A 21,834-nucleotide genomic window follows, 5' to 3' on the forward strand; every position below is an offset into this window, starting at 1 on the left:
ATTTATTTCAGACTCCCGCGCCCTTAAGTTATATATTGCCCTTATTGCTCGTTTTTGCAGTACACATATTGTTTCTATATCGGCAGCAGAACCCCACAGTACAAGACCGTATGATATCAAACTATTAAAAGACAAAGTAAACCAATCGTGCCGTCTCTACATTAGTTAACTGTCTCATTTTTCTGACTGCAAAAGCGGCTGAGCTCAACCTACTAGCTAGAGTGTAGTTACATGGGATCCCCACTGCAGTTTTGAGTCAAGTGTTATTTCTAAAAACACCATTGTTTCTACAAAAGCAACAGACTGACCATTAAGTTTGATATTAGAGACTAAATTTTGATTAGAATCGTTACCTAAAGAGATTTTCAAACATTTGTTTTTTGATTCAACATTAAATTGATTGCAGCAAACCATTTACATATTTTAGAAAGAGTGCCATTTGGCTCAGCAAGCTCAGTGTCTTTTCTGTTCCCCTTGAAAAGCAAAAAAGTGTCAACAGCGAACATGATCATGCCGGATTTTCGGCTTACCATATAAGGCAGGTCATTCACATAAACCAAATACAGAAAAGGCCCCAAAATCGATCCCTGTAACAAACCCAACTCTACCACTCTCATCTGCCGACAAGGCACCATTTACGGCAACCTTTTGGCTTCTCTCTGATATGAGGTAATAATGTATTAGATTTAATGGTTGTCCTTGAATGCCATAGAAATAAAGCTTTGCATAACTAGCATTGTATAACTAGCATGCACCATACTAATTTATCTTTCATCATATGTTGATACTTATGTATAGGTAAGAAGCAAATGGAAAGCTTAATGAAGAGACGTCACTCGTGTAATAATCCTGAAGTATCTTTTTCAAGTTGCATAAATAAAAATCCTAGTACAAATGAAATAACAATACAGCGATGTTGGATTTAAATCGAGTTCCCGCAGAGGAATTAAGTTACTTATCTACCGTTCGCTATTTCGAAATAAATGTATAAAGATTAGCGAGCGTTTGCAAAAAGACTGAATCTACAAAACGTTTATTACTAAAGTTGTTGAAACAGTACAAACGACCACACATTAAGCCAAATGGCGCTGTTTTTATAATGCAAGGAAAGAATCTAGACAGATTTACATTAATTTAATTAAGTACCCATCTAGATCTAGTAAGCGTATATACATTACGATAAAAGTGCGAAAAATAGGAAATTTGCAAGGAGTGGCAATAAATTAAAACACGACCGAAGGTGAAGTGTTTTAAATCGACACGTGTAAAAAGCAGTAAGAAAAAGAAAATCCATCTTTGAAATAAGATACAATATCCAAATTTTGATAAAAAGGTCTGACTCAGCTAATAATGCTTAAGGTATCTTATAAATGAACAAGCCAAATGTTTATAGCTCTAGCTAGTTCATACATATTCTATTTTTAAATAGAGCAGATTTTAGTTTTTAACCGACTGGTGTATGTAAAATTTACAATTTGCGGAGCACCCAAACCCCTCATGTTAATGTGTCGGACTGTAGTTAATATTGGATGCAGACCCGCGGCAGCTGTTCATTGGTGGACCTCAGAGTGGAAGGTCAACGTTTATTGAAGCTTCCAAATGGAAACTTTTGTGGAAAATTGAGAAATATATATTCTATAAGAAAAAAAAAACCGTTGTCAGAATAAAGTTTTGTATCATTGTAATGGCTGCGATGTGAAGATACGTTAATTTACACTGAATATAAATTAGTGCAGTTGCTTAATTGATGAATTCGTTTTAATTTGCCCATTCGATTATTTTGTAAGTAGCAATAATTAATTTGATGCTGAAATAATCAATGCTTTTTAATGAGGGCAGAAAATTTATGGTTACCAAATAACATAATGGCGAAGTCGTCATATTGTAGGTATGGGAGTATGACGACCGGTCTGACCTAGTGGGGTAGTGGGTAATGACCCGGCCTATGAAGCCGATGGTCCAAGGATCGAATAAGTAAGAGTAAGTAAGAGTAAGTAAGCATCGAATAAGTAAATAAGAGTAAGGGTATTTATTAGTGTTTTCGTCACAAATATTTGTTCCTGAGTTATGGATGTGATATAAATATGCGTGTATTTATCTATTTAAGTATGTACATCGTCGCCTAGTTCACATAGTACATGCTTTGCTTAGTTTGGGTGTAGGTTGATCAGGGTAAGATTGTCCTCAAATATTTATTTATTTCACGGAAGACCTTACGCGTCATCTTTTGCGTTTTGACATGACACCTAAAGTAATCACCATAAATCAAATTAAGGCATAGTTAAGGGATTTCTATATATCTATTATTTGGAATGTTTAGTTGCTTTTTTAAAGAAATCATTTTTTAGTAGACTAAAGTTGACTTCAATAATTTCAACAATATATTTATAAAAATACTGTTCGTTCTGTGTACCTCCTCCTGAAACGTGTTTTGTATTTTATAAAAACTTACCCGACATTTCGACGTCAGGATGGTGGCCCTATTAAATATTGCGCTATATCACTTAAAACTTATATGGTTATATCACTCTAGCCCCACCTCAATTTACGTATAAATCCTCACTGCATCCTTCATGACAACGCGAAGGTTTTTAGGGGCTGTCTCGCATTTTACACGCGTCCTGAGAGTTTCATTCCGTGTATAAAAACGTGTTGGCCATTGTACTGGCCATTCCCACCTCGACGCCGAGCTAAACATGTCATAAAAATTTGTGACAGCATTAAACTCATACGGCTGTTACGCACTCGGGGGCCCTTGAGAAGTTCAGCAAGTATTAAATGAGTTTCATGTTACGTTTTTATAAGAGAGTAGGTACTCGTAAAAGCTCGGTTAATAGTTAAAATGTAGATATACGGGGATGAGGAAAATAGTGGCGATGGAGAGTACATAAAAAAAAGATATATAATAATCCAACGAAGATAAAATTATTTATCATAGAATCTGAGTTATTTGTACAACAAGAGAGCAAAGTTTGATATTTTTCGAGTGCTTATTTTGAGTCCCGTGCAAATGAAAGATTCTATGGTCTAATTTAGAATCTTGAGCGTACTAAGGGACTCAAAAGCGCACGAGATGTAAATAACTTTGATCTCGTGTAGGACACCAAACTTTTCACGTCAGCATCTCGAACAAGGGTAATTTGCTGCTTAAAAACACAAAATAACATTCAAGTGACCTTTATATTCGAATGTCATTTCAACGTGCGCGCCCCTAATACAAGTTTGAAATATTTGGATTCTATTTTCTATGTCCCTTTCACGTCATTAGCAAAACGGAAGAGACAAAAAAGTGCATACGTAATTCAACGGTATATTGACGGTTTATAATAGACCCCCGAAATAAGTCAGACCGCATCGTTCCAAAACACCCTACGAGTCTTTATTCGTAATAATGAATGAATGAAATAAAAGTTTCAAATTTAATAAAAACACCATATTTTACGTATCGTATTATACAAAAATTGTCACAATCAGGTGTACGGGTAAACACGAAACACTTGACGATAAGCGTATACCGTAGTCCACGGATTTCAATGTGCTCTAGATTATATTAATGAACAGAAAATTTTGTCGTGCCGATAAAATTTAGTGATTATTGCCACGTAAAAAGAATAGAAAGAATTGTGCAAATCAAGATATCTAGTTAACACTCGTATGTATGTAGTTACACAATATAATTGAATTTGACGTTTATGATTAAGACACGTTTAAGATCTTGGAAAGATCTTTAAAAGATCGATAACTAAACAACATGTCTAAATTGAAGTCTATTTAGGTTCCGCTGCGATCCCAATAAGATCTATCTACGATATTTCTAACGTCAAAGTGACATTGGTTGGCCGAATCGAGCTGCTTCTGCCAATTTTACGACATACAAACGATAGCTAAACCAGAACTTATCGTTATCGTATCTCATTCTTCGAATCGCGCCGTAAAAATAATAATCCTCAATGAAATTAAAAAGTGTTATTATCGTGTGACAAGGTTCCTATTTTCTCATGATGTTGGAATGAGAATTTTATGACTTTTTTGAGTAAATTGCAGTATTCAGCCATGTAAGTTATTTAATAAATTGGAATATTTTAGTTATTTCAAAACTAACATATTCCATAAGTATATAAGATAACTTTATATCGCCTTTAAACTTACCGAGCGATATAAATGAGGATAACTTAATTAAGGTTAGTTAATTAACTCTGTCAAGTTTTTAAAAGTAATTTTTATTATTGACAACTGATAATGCTATCTTGTGCCTGAATATGTCAGAAACGTTGGCACCAGGCCTATAGGTGCTTACGCAGACCTATAATAAAGATAGCCAACGACCAAACGATCTCTTTTACAACTGGAAGCGTTCCAGGCGCAATTAGCTTTAATTTTACATTACTAGACCAGCCGGGGCTCCAAAGGTGAACCAAGTTGTTAAGAACACAGTTTACGATGACAAACTCGTCTAACTTGTCGAACTCTGTTATGACTGAAACATAGTGTGTAAAATGTCAAGTAAACCAAATAACAGTACTCATGTTTTTTTTCGTTCTTTTTTGACTATAAATTGTCAATTTGGTTTCGTAATAACGACTGCGGTACAAATCATCGTTATTATTTGATACGTCATGATATTTACGTTACATTTTTTTTACATAAATAAAAGTTAAATTAGTCAAACAGGAATAAATGATTAGCTTATGCTGTTTTAATCATCATTGCCAACGGATTTTGGCACTCCTTTGCCGTAATGTAAACAAAGGCGTTAATGTTAAAATTCCCCTTTGGACACAGTCGAGGCAGAACATAGATACCGCAGGCCTCTAATTCCATTCGCTTACAGAATGCGGACCTCGAAGGCTCATGCTTCCTGATGAATTCAAGATAATTACTTGTGTCAGTCACAGATTCGTGGTTTCGCATTGAATGTATGGTAGCACGATCGCTGATTTCATTTAAACGTTTTACGGTTTACGACCTAGATCGTACACAAGAAATGGACTTTTTCACAATTAAATGCGACTGACTGATTTTACAAGCAAAAGAGCGCTGGGTAAATACATACAGCGTTATAGGGAGTTTTTTGTCACTATCCTCAACAGCAAATACTGTTTTAAAAGACCTGCAGTGGACGCATGGTTCCATTTTGAACACTTGTCACTATGCCTGTCACTTTCGCGCTTACATACTTGTTAGAACGTGACAGGCATGGTGACAAATGATAAAGAGCCGACCATCTTAGCCTTACTGGAGATGCTGAGTCTACATTTAGATTGCTGCAGTTGTCCTTCTTTTGTGAAAAACGCGTTATTAAAGTGCTCTAATATACATCTGCTAAAGTGTGGTGACAGGGACTTTGCGGTGTTCGTAAAAATTTCATAGGTAATCTTCTTAAAAGTTTATGGTTGGATAGCTAAAGTAAACCACTATGGGAACGCTCGCTGTTTGCGCATAATTTTCCTCCGATAGATGTTGGGCCTACTTGGCTAGTATATATTTGCGTTCAACGGGAATACACAGCCAGGAACGAGATGCCCACGCCCAAAGGCGAGATTAAACGGTGTCCCCGGCCGCCTGCCTCCGACATTCGTAAAAATATTGGACTGCATTCAAACACTATTAAAATAAACTTTGGGATGCGGAAAATTATTCCAGAAGCTTTCGTTGATAAGAAATGCTTCATATAACAGGTAGATTGCAGATCTGATTTATGTTTTAGTTTTAATACCAAGTGAATAAACAACTAATCGACTTATTAATTTAGAATTTTAGAGAAACCGAAACTGCATACCTAATATAATAGAGTAGCATTTTCTACTCGTATTGAAAACACAACTTATTTTAGGTCGGGTAATTACTCACTTTTTATTGCCACCTTGTAAGATCATTCAGGATTCAAAATATTATTTATTCAAGTAGGCTTAGCAACGAGTACTTTTGAACAGTCATTAACAAATATGTATTTAATAAAATAAAAAAAATTACAGCAATTTGTTGATTTATTATTATTCTCCTTGGATTTCACGGGTCTATAAATCCCGGTCTTTTGATAGGCTTGCGTGGGGATATATATCCAACACGTAGAGGCCCCTTGGAGAGCTTTAATGTCATGTAGAACGCCTGCTGGATCCCGTTCACAGACGCAACAATATTAGACATCCATGAACCGGTCGCAACAAGCATTGGGACTATTGTAGTAAAAGTGAACAGTATAACGGTCTATGGATTGAAGTTTGGGAGGACAATGAGACTGGGCTATTGCAAAGACGTCCGGACACCTGCCATAACAATGTTTTCACTAGTTATCGAGGCAGGCGGTGACTCGCCGCCCACTAGATGGGCCCCTGAAAATGCCGACGTGAAGACGACCAGGAGCAACACCGGTGTGAGCGGCTCAGGGGTGTCGAGAGGTGTACGCCGCTTTCTACCCAGTGGCTGATGGCAGCCACTCGCGTCTTATGCAAGTTTTCACTTCCACCCCTGGAGCATTTAGGTCTAACGACTCCTTTCTGGACGGCCAAGGGGCAAGCCAGAGCTGAGAGTCGTGCGCGTCCCCTTGGGGTCCATTCCGACCGACGAAGACACGCCAGAGACGGAGACCCTGACCGACTCTCGGGAGTACTCGGGTCCGTGGGGTCGTTACTCCCCAACAGCTCGCCACAAGCTGCCCTGCGGTTTTATTTTTTATTAATAAATAATAAAGGCCTTTATTATTATCTCTTACAAATTCTCGGGACCACGGGGTATTATTGTAAAGTATTGAATTGTTATACATATGTTTCATTTAATAATAAAATTTCAAAATAGAGACATTAAAATGATATATAAAAATACTAGTTTTGAATGTTACCAGAATAAAAACTAAATTATAAAAAAGTAATATAGGTACATACGAATATCAATTGCATAATAATATATAATTATTCATTTTGAGTTACAATAAGTTCAAACATGTTTTATCATTCACGTAGCTGAGAAATTCGTTTGCGTTACATAATTCTTAAATTCATTAATATACAAATCTGTTACGTTGTTTGGAAGTTTATTATTAAATCTTACTTAAGTACCCATGAAGGATTTTAGGATTTTATGGAGCCGAGTGAAGTGCATATTATTACCTAAGCTTAATAAAGTCTTAACGTATTCAAAATCAGTCCGACGGGTGAACGCGTCCTTTAAACTTATTGTTACTTGATAAAATCAAATGGCAACTAATTCCACATTACTGAAGACTGAGTCGACCGTCCAGTGGCGCCCTCATTAGATGGATTGTATTATCTAATAAACCAATCCATTTCTGTATAATTTAGTATAATTATTAATGTTATAGTTCTACTGATTCCCCAACTTTTGTTCTTTGTCACATAGTTTTATTTAGGTACCTTTTTTTTTGCTATATTACCTAAACGGCAAATGGTGGCTATATTTTTTTCCGTTTAGGTAAAAAAAGTAAGTATATAATAGTACATTATGATACAAGTGTGCTAAGATGGTCATTACACACGAGGCGACATTGTGCAATAAGAAAGCCGATGTGTGTAATGACCATAGCACACGCGTTTCATACGACGTTTTTCAACACACTTGCGAGGAAAAAACAAAACTTATAAATTAGTTTTTTTTGCCAAAACAGTAAAAGTACAACTTACAAAATGGTCGCTTACAGTTTTAACATCCAATAATTGCACCACAGCGTGCTGGGATTGTAGACACTTATTCGCCAGTTCATTGAAGTAAGCTACCAACATGTTTTCCAAGAAGGACTGGACGTTTTTGCTGATTTTCCATTGAATAAAAGTTATATATGCCGCCAATTATTTTTCACCCGATTTTGATGTTAAAAGGCAATAGTTCTCGGCTCTTGCCTCTATTAGTATTACTGGCAGCGTCAATTGTATGTGTTCTTCATTTTCAATGCTTGAAAATGACATTTTCGTCAATATATAAACTAAAAACATGCAAACCCATTCCAATTTTATAACAAATACGGAAAATGGCTGGCGCGTTATTTTTTTTACGCACGATTGCAATGCGTGCGCAAGGCCAAGGCGCGACCAAAATCGACAAACAGCAAATTATATATTTTTTTAATAGCTAATATTTTCGTATTTCTATTCGACGGATAGAGATCAAATCGATAAAATGTTATGTTTGTTCATTAATTTAATTTACGAGATGATTTAATCTATAAATTATGTTTGGTGTGATAAAACCTCTTTGAACTAACACTTGAAACCTTATAGTTGGTTAAAAAAAATTTATTATTCGACCAAATTAAGAAGGCTCCGTTTCCGCTCCATGCATATTATTAGCAATCAGTTACCTTCTTAACTCAGTCGGATAATTTAATGAAAAAGCACGAGCGTTTTAATATACTGAAAAAGCACGCGTGCTTAATATCATGAAATATGAGCCAAAAATCGGTGGAATAAAAACGTCGTTTTGAGCAAGTGTGTTGAAAAAGTATATTACTCGTACATTGATCAAAAATTTGGAAAATAACTCGTACAATATATTAATATACTGAATTATATACATAAATGAGTTGGTGAATTTGAAAACAGAATCCCCTAATGAGGGCGGCTCTGGACGATCGACTAAGTCTTATACTTATTATACGTAATACATTTCTATTAGTTGATGGAATTACTCAACCGTTGCGAGTATACAAGCATTTAAAAAACGAGAAGCTCGAATAATAAGAACAAAGGCACTAATTCCGTACAGTATTATCGATAGTTCCACGTCAGCTCGATCGTAGCTTTGTTACGGCGACACTCAAGAGAAATGTCCGACAAATTACATCCCGCGACTGCAACGCTCCAACACAATGCTCGGTTGCATCGATAGTTATTTTATGCAAAACCGGCTTCTCCAGTAGCCTTTTGGTTCTAGAAATATTCTTAACAATGTTAAGTGAAGTTTTTAAATGAACAAACTGTAGTAAAACTTAGTGCTCGTTAGGGAGACGCTACCGGGGAAATTATCTTGTGTTTGCTGGGTCGGAAGATGTTTTATGAAAATTTTGCATTGATCTTTTGCTGCGTAGTTTTTTAGCTTTACTTCGAGTTCATGTTGTGAAGGAATGCGGTGTATCCACGTAGTGCTTTCGCTGCAATCCGCAAAAGTGTCGCCAGGCATACGAGAGAAATGGTACAAATTGCGTTCGCCTGACTACGCGGCGCTCGCTCCGGAGCGCTCGGGGCACCCGATTTATTACATAAACACTCCCAAACGTACACATGCTTCATTATCCGCAGTCTCTTGTTAGTAATATGCACATACATTAAATTTGAAAAGGCGTACATAGGCTACGGAGACTGCTTACCAACAGCTGGGCAGTAAGCTTGTTTGCCACCGACGTAGAATAAAAAAAATCCTAAACGAATAACTAATCAATAAATATTGTTTATACAACGGGTTTCATGACGCTACATGCCTTGGCATGAAAAAAAAAAATACCGATGTTTGTTACCTACATCTGGGGGCACAGTAGTGCTCCCGCCAAGACGAGCCAAGCGAAGCGCAAGGGCACTACCTACCTTTTCTCGAAGCGCTACATCATTTTTTTAAACCCTTATAACTTGGGTTTGGATTATCCCAGATAAACAAAATTCTCTAGATATGACGTCAAATATTACCTAAGCCAAAAGGCAACTCAACCAAAGGTCTAGCTACCCAACACTAGGAGGGTAATGTGAGAAGTGATGATGCAACACCTAACATTACCCAGCCAGTATTGAGTAGACCTAGAATGATATAGTAGACCCAGACAATGTTGTTTCAATTTTCGGACTTTACCCTAAAGGCTCGGGTAATACTGGTTATACCAGGGTAAACTTGAGTTTATTAACCTTCTAACATTACTCGTAACATATGCACACTTTATCATTACTTTTTTGTTATACAATAATTCTTGTAGTAACGAAACAGCCAAGCCACATATCTTGACTAAGGTATAGAGTTTGTGAAGTTCGGTCTTGTAGAGTTAGAAGGTTGGCTCTACATGAAATCTGATAACTTTTTGGCAGTGCCAGCCTTATGATGCCATCTTGGCAATATTTTACATGAAGATGTTTTTGGTGGGATTGTGTTTTCCTAAGGAATTGCTAAAAAACCGATGTCTTAAAAAACAGTATGCCACATTTATAATTATCACTTTTGAACCCTGTATTTACAGATATTATTGGCGCTTGGTATAACTTAAATAAAATATCCAAATTTACGATGCGATAAAACGAGAATGCCGCTTTTAATTCGTATTTTGTTATAAGGATTAACAATAAAACCCGACTTACAGCCGAATTTGGTATTGCTCCTGAATCGTTTAAGTATCCTAAATGTGTTAGCAGGAATGGGAAATAAAACTCGGTGCGACTTTAATCTATTAAAATGTTATCAAGAAGCGCAGCTTATAAACGCAATCGAAACCAACAGACATTTTACAGAATCATGCCATTGTGTTGACAAATATTAATACTGTATGTAATGTTTTTACTTTCTTCTTTCTTTCTTACACAGATACCTACATATGTGAGTCTAACCTATGGGCCTATAACCTATGTATATAATAATAGGCGTTCAATGCCTGATGATAAATAGTTGATTTGATTTAGATTTGGTTTGTTTTTCAATTAAATGATTTGAAAATATTCATGACTGTTTCCAGTGCTAATGCTTAAACAGGTTCACAGAATGCGATGAAATTATGGCTACTTAACAGATGTACGATGTACCTACCTAATGTGGTAAGAACTAAGAGGAACGTAGACCCCGTGTGCACTTTTCACTACTGTGGTTCGGTACTAAGGTAAGGTAAAAAAGTGAATCAAGATAGTCTGATTGCAAAGATGCGGTCACAGTCTGCACGGGACGTGCGCGAGTCAAGCTGCCGTTAAATTGACTGTGAACCACAATATAGAAATACATGTAGTTAAGCTGTTGGTGTTTGTTTTCTTCATGTGGGTTCAAACCCTACATGAATGTACCTACCTACAATAGACGGCTACTATTGTATGTACTTAAAGGAATAGCTCCAAGTCCATTACCAATATTGCTGAGAGCAAATTGAAACAGAACAATGGTACCGATATTTGCTATACGCGAAAGCATGAAAGCATTTCGCAGCTCAGTCGAACCAGAGTGTTTATAAGAATGAATTTGTGCAAGAAAACCGAAGTTTGTTTGCGTTTCGTTCGATCGCGCGTGTTAGCGGCCAAGTGGAGCGCGGCTCGACCACAAAATGCAATTATCGATCGCTGTCTGCCGCAGCTATGCTCGAATTGCATTCCAATGCTGCAACCAAGTATGAGACTCAGCCGACGGACCTGCCATTCTTACTCTTACCCTAATGTACGGAACTTGCCAAGGATTTTCGTGCTCTTCATTTCCGATTATTTGCAGCTTCCCCGGAACAGCATTTGTGAAATGACAAAGGGGATGATTGCGGTAACAGCGATTAGGTTAAATACGTCATAAACATGACATAGTTTGCAAGTCTTGTTTAATCTAATTTAATTTTAGTATTCTGATACCTTCTTACAGTGAAAAGCAAAACTAAACGTTCAAGCTCTACGTGTAGTTAATAAATCGCGAGCGGCATTTATTGTCGATAGTCGAGTTACATTATGAACTAAACTAAACTGTTAGTTAAAGTTAGACTACAACAATAGTACCGTAAATATGTTTGATTTATTGCTAAGTAAGTGGCGCCAATTTTTTCCAGACGAAGTGAAGGCGTTGTTGTACCGTTTAAGTGACATTTAGTGCATCTTTGTTAGTCCTAGCCTTCTAGAACAACATGATTGGACTCTTTGCATATACCCGTAGAACCTATAATGAGGAAAGTTAATCGTCTGTCATATCACTCACATGCATTGGCGCAGCTAGATCGGTTATTGATAAATTTATTTCTTCTCATAATTAGAGTATTCTATTTTAGTAGTTTTGACTTAGGTTCTTATTTATGTTTCTTGTTTCCAAAAGCAAAAAAACTACATCGTATAGGAGGCGTAAATGTCTGAAGAAGTCACCAGGCCGATAGCAATATCAATCAGAAATGTCTTTGTTTTATTGATGCGCTGCTTGGAAACTCCTCTTCCTGGAAATTTTCCCCATGAGCAAATTACCGGGAAGATCAGTTAAATGTTGACTGTAAAAAATATAAAATAAATATTCCCTTGCTTTGAAAACATCTTAGGAAATGTACATGCAAGCAAAACAGCAAAGGAATATTGCTTTTATAATTAACTTTTATATTCGACAGTATGCACTATGCAACCGATCAATTGGGAAAGTTCCTTGGGAAATTCCTCGGAAACATCCCACGCTGTGCTGTGTAGTCTGTGTATTTTTACCATTCAAAACAATAGTTGTATGATTATAAAATAATATCAAGCCATCGTAAAACCGATCCTAGGTCGCTGTATACGGTAAATGGAAATAACTGATAAAACAGCAAATACTTTATACAGTATTAAACTTTCACAGTGATCGTAAAATAAATATCCATTTTAATACTGACACAAGTCATGCTCGGTGAGTCTAATATATACGGAAAATGGCTAGTTTAAGAAAACATTTAAATGTTGGTAGCGACAGCGTTGGCGCAGTGGGTAGTCTGCCACTGCTTGTTATACAAGATTCTTGAAATATGATGAACCAGTCCAATTACTTTGTGTCTCCTTACTTTTTATTTATAACTAGAAAACATAAATGCTGGATATTTCTTAGGCAAAAGGCTTAGCGCAATAACAATAAACAACGCAACCTACTATAGGTATAAGTAACCTAAGATCAAATGTATCACAGACCAAATTCTAGTATTGAAATTCTAGTAACAGGAAATTTGCTTACCAATGGGATTTGAACTCGCAACTTCTATAAACACGCTTACCAAACGACTACTTCACCAATAAAGCTGCAGTTTACACTTATTGTAGAAGGTCCGTAAATATTTACGAGACGTTAATAAATAAGTTAATTGCTGTGGTACGTAGTAGGTACGTAGCACGTGCCTGTCGGCCCGATGCGAACTTTAAGATACGTCAAATAGGTCTAGATACGATATGAATCGGATACGTTAGTGTAAAAAGTGACGTATTTGTTTGAAGAAACGTCACTTTTGACACTGACATATCCGATCCATATTGTATCGAGACCTAATACGTATCTTAAAGTCCGAATTGGGCCGTAAGTCTATATTAGATATTTGGACAACTTAAACGTACACACAGCTGACAAAGTGCAAACGCATATTATGCAGCATATGCATCTTTGCAGCTCCTTTACCTTTATATTATTTATTTTATTCATATGCAACTTTAAGTAAAAAAGGAGGGAGTGGGGGTGAACATTTGTAAAAGGAATAAATAATTTCTTTAATAAAGGACTACCTATAAGACCTGTAGTTGACTTTGTTCACCTAGCTCAGATCACCCGGATCAATTAAGTAAACTAAAAATACACTTAGTCCACCTATGATTTTCTTGGGGGTATTAAGTAAACTTTAAGTATATGTGATTCCCTTTTGGGCTCTTATCGTTTCACATTTCGTAAAAATAAAATTTGTATGTATTTTTTCAAAAAGGGGTTGGAAGTTTGTATGGAGAATCAATAAAAAGCCGAGTGGACAAAAAATATTCAACATAACACACACGAAGTCGCGTGCAAAATCTGATAATATTATAAATTATAAACTAAACAATGATCAAGGCTTATGGACGTTTTTCTGTACTCATTATAGATCGTGTCATTTATGAAGACGCGTGCCTTGAGTCGTATTGTCATGTTATTAAAGGTTAGATTTAACAAATCTGCACGTCATTGTGGATGACAATAAATTTAATTTATTATCCAGATTGATACTGGAGTATCACATGTGACAATCTATAAATTATTTGAAACGTTAAACCTTATAAGTTATTAGAATCCATAAACGTATTTCTACTACTTACTAAAATAGTACACTGCTAAACAATACAAAAAAAAATCAGACGTGTAACAATATTTTTGCATTCCCTTATAGTTTTGTAATAAATATTTAGTGTTTCATTAAGTTTATTATAAATATACGGTCCATTAAAATCAAGGCTGTGTTAAATTTTTTGGATCTTTTTCCAACATAGATTTTAATCATTTGTTTTAAAAATATAATACAGATAAGATAATCGTTTTTATACAATCGTTTTAAAGCCACGAAGCTTGCTGAGTGGCCTTATTGGATTCGAGATCGAAAAGCTTGATGATATCAATATTGTATACAATATTTTTGCTATGAGTCAACAAAAATAATACTTATTTACTACTTATAGCAGCCGCGATACATTCATACGCGCTTCAATATCGTAACTCATGAGGCCCTAGTACTTGCTCCTTGCTATATTATTTTTGGACAGTTTTATTTCTCGATTTTGGCCTATAGAGACTTAACATAAAACGGTAAATGGTCTTTGTAGTCCAAGGATATTGCTATTTTAAGGGTGTCACATGCGCGTTTCTAACCTATAAAGCCATTGTTTCCACTATACAACCCATAATATACAATTTATTTGAGCTATCGTCTTTTTTTCGGCCTCTTGACCGCGGCGGCACGTGATTGGTTAAATTTATTATGGTTGATTAAAAGCGTATCGATATGAATATACATATTTCTATAGATATGTTTTCTATAGTAATTTAAATTGTATTTTTTCTTATTTAATGCATGTTAATTATAAGATGTAATATTTTGAAAAGATGTGTCCCGCCGAGTTTCTTGCGGGTCCATATTGGGATACCCTCCTCCAATTGAGGGGGGATTTAAATCTTCTCGGGTCAGAGGTGTAGGGTTAGAGCCGGTGTAGTTTTACTTGACGTTCATAAGCGCATTGTAGAATGCCTACTTGAATATTAAAACTATCTTTATCTTATCTTATCTTTATTAGTTAGTCGGGATCCCATAGTGAAAAGTATGCGATTTTAGTTTGGTATACGAAGCCTTAATTCAACCATTACAGTCCATTGTCTATTAATTTTTTTCACGTCAGCGACAGAGAAAGCTACAACACTTTTTTTTCACGCCCCTGCTCGGAAATGTGGCAATAGATGGTCTGAAACCAAGCTAGAAAGTAGGCAATAGCTGTAGCACCTAAACCACCACTACTACAATGTTTCATTGCTATCATCATCTGTCATTGGTGATGGTAAAAGGTCTTTTTTTGGCGCAATTTTATCCTTCAAAACAAAATTTGGTTATGTATAGGACCAATTACTTGTTTCAAAAAAAGAAACGTAAAAACCATTCAGTTCACGCTTAAGGCGTTTTTACTTTTGTAGCTGTTTGTGGTTTTTTCAGCAAAAACGCTTCTAAGTTTAGAGTCGGTTTGAAGAAACAACAGAAAAAACGCCTCTTAAAAGTGATAAAAATTGGCTTAAAGGACTCGCATCCAGGCCATAATTGTTAAAAAAAAGTGATAAAAAAAGTAAAAAAGGCGGGATCGGAAAATACTTACTGAATTGTAAATTGTGTTTGACTAAAAATACAAGCAACATGTATCTACGCTATAAAAATGAGTGAGTGAGTGAAGAATATATAACTGTTCCTGGCAAAAATACATCGCTTTCTTTCAACAATTGTCCTCACCAATAAAAAAATAATTTCTATTAAAGGACTTACATTTATGCAAATGCTCTCTTATTTCCTCGCAGTAGTCGTGAAAAGCACTATGTAATGCCTCGGCCGGAAACGCTAAAGATGGACTCGTATTATTTGAGATACTCAAACTCACTCGTCCATCTTTGAGCGGTTTTCCGGCCTCTCCTACAATGTACTATTTCTAGTAATGATTAATATTGTTGTAGCTTTCTCTGTCGCAGACGTGAAAATTTTTAATAGTTTCTTTTTAATTTTTGTGTATAATATCAATATATTCCATAATTCATGTCATGTAATCGATTTACTGTCATTTGGTGCAAATAGAAAATTGTTCACTCGAAATTATTTATTTTTTATTACAAAAAACTTCAGTCTTTAGAGTTTTTACAAAGTCTACACTTGTTTCTCAGGAAATAGGATAACTTCAACTTTTGTTCCAAAATTTTCAAAATTGTAGGTTCTACTGTATATGTACTAGTATCCTTGTAGGTATTGTATACATATTTTTTTTATTTAAAGGTCAAATAAATACTTCATTAATGACGTAAACTGGTCTGACGTTTTATTGATTTAATTTTTCATATCTTTTGTTCGGTTGTATTTATATTTGCAATTTGATTTAGAGATGAGAGAACTTGGCATGTGTTTAAAACGTAATTTCTACCTCCTAAATGTCAATAAATTTTATCTGTTTTATGATTACGGCTTAATACTAATAAATAAAGTCTTGACACTTAATCTGGTCATATACTCCACGCATAAAATGTCTGGATTAATTGAATTACGAACCCACGAATGTATATATGTATGTATGTATTATCATTTATTTTGCTGACTATTTTATTTAACAGCAAATCTGGTGACCTATTCGACTCGTCAGGATTAAGGTTAGTGACGCCAAGATCTGTCAATAACATGAGAAAGGTACTCACCCTAAAATTTAACTGCACCAATTTCTTATACATATTCTGCTACATATGCATTCCCAGAGTCTCGTAATCGCATAGTTTATCTTTTGTTCGATTGTAATTATTTACGTCGCGACATCGTCCGTTGCTCTGGGCTTGCACCACGGTCGAGTACTCCCAATTTATTGCGTAAGGAAGGACGACTCGAGTTTACGAGCGAACAGTCTAACCTGATCTGGAAATGTGCAAGAAGTATGCTTAATCACACTGCTCACTTATATTGGTTCGCTGGCGCTTTCGACTCGCCTGTGCTTGGTAACCGATTGGAATTACACCCACGGAGATCGGACTACTTGTTCGCCCACGCGGTTCCACGTGCAATCCACGTAAAGCGAGGAACACATTTTTATATATTTGTGAAATTTTTGAACAACAACAGAACCGTCAATACGAATTGAAACGGTGCAGTTTTGTAAACAATAACGAAATAAGCAAATATCATTTAAAAAAATACTCAGAATAGACCAGAATAATTTGTAACTGCAAGAAATTTATGTCTTTAGTGTAAAAATATCAAAGATACTCATAACTCAAAACTCTAAATGTGTAATGGTCGAGACTTAAAATGTTTTTAATATATACCCTCATCTGTTATTTATTAGTGATAATAAATAAAACTTTTTTCAATTCTGTTTGGTACATAACTGGTGTACAATTTTTAAATATAAAATGTGGGAAGTAGATTAAAATATACATCTAAAATCTAGTCAACCTTGGACTGGACCGACTATTTAATAAGTCAACCTATTATAGTTTGATTAAGAATGAATTACGCTTTCATATGATATAATATACGATTAAATAACACATGAGGATATATTAACACCGCTTACTCCCCTGTTAAAATCTAGCAACCCCACAGTTGGGCCGAGAGCAAAGCTGGCAACCGTTGTAACTAGTATACGATTTTTTTTAATAAATGAGGGAAGTAGATAAAAAAAGAATAATAATTATTATTTAATACTGTCCGTAAGCAATTTAAATAGGCAACTTATTTACAATATGTCAATGTGAATATTATCTATCATTTATGTCCTATCACTAATAAATAGCAGATGAGGGTATATATTTCTTATACTTACCGTATCGTTTTACTAAATATTTTTGTAGTTGACTAAATTTAGCTTTATTAATTTACTACACCATGAGCGCTAGCACCGAGCAACCGAGCATAGTACATCGTGAGCGCTCTCACTGGTGCCTAATGTATTCATGGCCTACACACGGTAAACTGGATGGTTTGTCCACCAATCGGTGATTTCACGATACGAGCGTTTGATGGCATTATTACCTTGTTTTCCAACTGTTACTGCAATTCGTGGCCGAGACCGGACTAGGGAATAGGCTGTTTGGAAGCAAAAACTACGGGCACGTTAAAGTTAGGCTTGTGTTAAGGGTTACCGACTAATATAACACGCTAGTCACGGCTAACGTTAGAAAGTTTATTGGGCATCCAATTGCTACAAACTTTTGGGTCCTAACATAAGCCTTTAGCTTCACATTTTCGTTAATTTTCACGAATAATATAGGCGTGTTGTACCCATTTACCTATCTTGCTAGTAAGAATAAGCGTATGTTAAAAAGGTGCTCTCACTTATTAAGTAAAATAAAGCTAGTTTGTAGCGACAGAACATGTCGATTAAAACAAAAATTACATACTTAGATCGGTTACATTTTTATACTCACTCGTAAGTAGATTTTATATGCTAGTTTGGAGACCCAAAAAGCTACGGTATGTATAACCTGTACAGTCAGCATGAAGTTTAACACACTTTTGTAAATATAAAGTAAAGGATTTGGTCACTTCGGCCGTCACTATTTGATGCTGACTACCGTACGCAAGTAAAATTTTAGTAAATAAGTACATACTTTGCGCACCTGTACTGCCTGTTACCTAGTTACAATTGCGCATTTGCAATATAATACTTGTACATAGTTTGAATTTGGTTAGACAGTAACTGCGATGCGTTTGACTGTTAATTTTGTAAATTAAGTTTAATTTAATACAAACTAATTAAAAGCGTTAGATATAATAACAACTTTACAATGAGCTGTCATATATTTAATACTAGTATCGCATATAACGCAATATATAATATTAAATATAATATTAAACAGGCAATGATCATTTGTGTAAACATAAATTAATTTAGCACGTTTAAATACGAAAACAGCAATATAAGTACTATATTAAAATGGCAATGACATTCAGTGTTAATAGTGATGGGATAAGTAGTGGCAACAGGCTGCAAGCTGCATCGATACAGCCTCCAGTCGATGTTCGTACGGCGGCCGGCGCGCGCGCACCTCGCACAATACCTAACAGCCTGCAGCCTTTACGTGGGACAGTGCGATTTTAAAGTTAAAAATGTGGCTTATAATATTGAAAACAATTTGAACGTTTCGTATGATGCTCTAAAGTGTTATACAGTTTATGAACACAATGTTGTTGATCTCGAAAATTACGTTATCAAAATGACTGCGCAAAGTTTTTTCGCCGTTGCAATTGCTGTAACGGTAGCTGTAGTGCTTTCAGTCGATGCGGAAACTGTAATAAAGGGAAAAGTAAATAAACGGAATACCGTAATAAATGCTCACAACGACCCGCCACCATGTTTTTATAATAACTCGATGTTTAAAAACAAAAATACGTTAAAGCAGATTGTTACTGTGTCAAGATACATCGTAACCGGGAAAATATCAAGTGTTTTCAAAAGAAAAGTGAAGAAAGTAAAGTTGTACGTGTTTAAAGTGTTGATAAGGCGAGTTTTAAAAGGTGACCTTGGTGTATTGAGTGAAATATTGAACTTCGAGACTAGGACAAGCAACTCGACGAATCGGGCGTACGTTTTGGCCGAGGGTGGAGCTTGGAGGCGGGGGTGCGCTAGCGCTCGAGGTTGGTCGGCACTACTCTTCACCAGCGATGAGTCGTCGTCTGCTCTCAAGTTATTAATAGACCCAGTGCCCTTAAATCTTGATCTTGCTCGTCAAGTAAAGGTTATGATAAAAGGTAAGATATTTGCAAAGAAAATATTAAAAAAATTGTCATAACCGGCTGAAATGCGTGAGGATGGAAGACTGTGCAATATTAGTAAACAGTGGTTGTGGTGCCACTAACCTACATTGTTTGTATACATACTGTGTTGTCCTTTTGTGATGTACCTACTTTACTAACAAACGTGATATAAACTACTTGTCTATTATCTGTTAATCATACGAATATTAGTGAAATTGTACGTCGTGAGAAATCATAGGTACCATGAATTTACATTTTCTTTCTGCACAAATAATAATCTATTTATACTATACGTCAAGTACAGTTGCCATCAGATATAACTAAGGTATTCAAAAATATCTGAACACGCACTCTAACGACTTGACAATAGAGGTACGTTCAGATATTATTGAGCACCTTGGCCGCGCCGATATATCTGATGGCGACTGTGTATTATGTAATACATAAAAGCTTCTTTTACTTCTCCATATTTTGAATAAGTAGCTAAACTGTATATTTACGATACTAGATACGTAAACGTACTTATGCGCGGTCTGTGTGTATTTCTGTGTAATTTCCCTGTGATGTACCGGCGGCGCTTATCTCCAAGATGATTATCGGGTGTGAATTGTTGGGCCCATAGCTGGACTGCAATCGTAAAACCGTTAAGCCCGAAATGGATTTTTGGACATGACTTGATCAAACCATCGATGACAGGTAGATGAAGTGGTTGATGTTGAACTTGTAAATATTTGTATACCATGTTTGTAAAATTTGTGTTTACGTTTTTTATTCCATAACAGTAAAACGTGAAAGATTTTGACTATTACATTGGACTACTTTATCTTACATATATAAACACTGGCCAATTTTATTTATCTGGCTGTAAGCCAACGAAAAATTGATAACTATTTTGTGTTTTTGACACGCGCTTGCCTTGTTTGGGATGGACGGACTACATTTACTTTGTCATACTAAGTAAAGTTCAAATGTGACACTGAATAACAAATAATAAGTAAATGAATCAAAGTAGAGTTCGAAATTCAAAACGATTAAATTTTCTATAAGTCGGTATGGCGTCTAACTTAGGTGGTTAGGTAGAAGTCTTTATGGTCTGTTACAGACTCGTTGAAGGCTTGGCTGCGTGAAACTTTTTTGTATTACTATTTCAGTCCCAAAATTCAGCTACCTCCTACTAGAAAATCAACTCGCAACTTCTTTACCAACGGTCAGATATTAGTGGTAGACCTATTAATATTTAATTTATATAATAGTTATTACACTTTTGCAACTTTCAGAGCACTTTTGAAATTTTAGACAGAGGATTAGCCCTTACCCCTAACCTTTCCTTGGCTTTAAATTTTATCATACCACATCCACAGTTAGGAACGCTTCGTAAATTAACATAAACTCCTTCGTCCAAATGTATTCTAAGAACCGAGCCGTGGGCTTGGGTCATATCGTGAGAAAACAAATCCCAAATTGTGTGATTGGTCTTCTACACAAACATGAAAAATACATTATTCTATTTGATGAAATTTATACTCACTTTCTATCAAAGCGAAGGAAGCCTGTGTTCATAATGTCACAGTAAAATTCAAATCAATGTGGAGTAAGACAAGATAAGCGAAAGATTTGTTTTGAGAGATAAACCTTTTGAAAGATATATTATTATAATGAAGACAAGGCCGGCAGTAGATAAAAACAAACTATCGTCCTTCAGAGCAAGGGTCCGATCCTGCGGGATTTGTCGCGCGTCCGGGGACGGTTTAGTTTATCGAGACCACCGACGTCGGCGACCGCCGTTAACAAATTTATTGACACTCTTTCAATTAAACTCACCCTATTATTACCAGGAACAAGCGCAGCGGTCACAACAAAATATAACTCGATAAGTCGCCGCGTGATTCTGTTATATGTCCCGCTTGATATCACCCGCCGCCCGCTCCGAAAGCCGTAAAAGGAGATTTATTAAAACTATTTGGAAACTGATTCGATCGAATCCGAACGATTTGACATTTAGATAAAGAGTAAAATTTATTTTTCCCTCGGTTACGTCGCTTCGCCGGAGTGACAATGGAATAAAAAGGTTATAAAATGCGGCGGCTGCGGCCGGTCGCCCACGTCCCGCGGGTGTTGTTGGATGTTCATAAGCGACGCTGCATATCGGGCCGGGACCAGTCGCAGCTGCCACGCTAGCAGATAAAATGCGACGACTGCGTTATTACGGTTCTGGCACTCGCAAGCAC

The 21,834-nt window shown here is 36.0% G+C and overlaps 1 protein-coding gene across 2 annotated transcripts in view; it reads left to right on the forward strand.

Annotated features, from left to right (window-relative positions):
* Positions 1-21,834, forward strand: part of LOC133519058 (agrin-like) — a 267,117-nt gene that overhangs the window by 93,717 nt on the left and 151,566 nt on the right. The window contains exon 1 of one of the 2 annotated variants that reach the window (XM_061852945.1): positions 18,744-19,600. The exons of the other annotated variant lie outside the window; for it this stretch is intronic. Coding sequence (XP_061708929.1) covers positions 18,868-19,600 — 733 coding nt within the window. The 5' untranslated portion in view covers positions 18,744-18,867. Of the gene's footprint in view, positions 1-18,743; positions 19,601-21,834 lie in introns of those variants that run through there. 2 annotated transcript variants of the gene reach the window in all.

Source organism: Cydia pomonella, chromosome 6 (assembly GCF_033807575.1).
Source record: "Cydia pomonella isolate Wapato2018A chromosome 6, ilCydPomo1, whole genome shotgun sequence".
In the NCBI taxonomy this organism is placed as follows: Eukaryota; Metazoa; Arthropoda; class Insecta; order Lepidoptera; family Tortricidae; genus Cydia; species Cydia pomonella.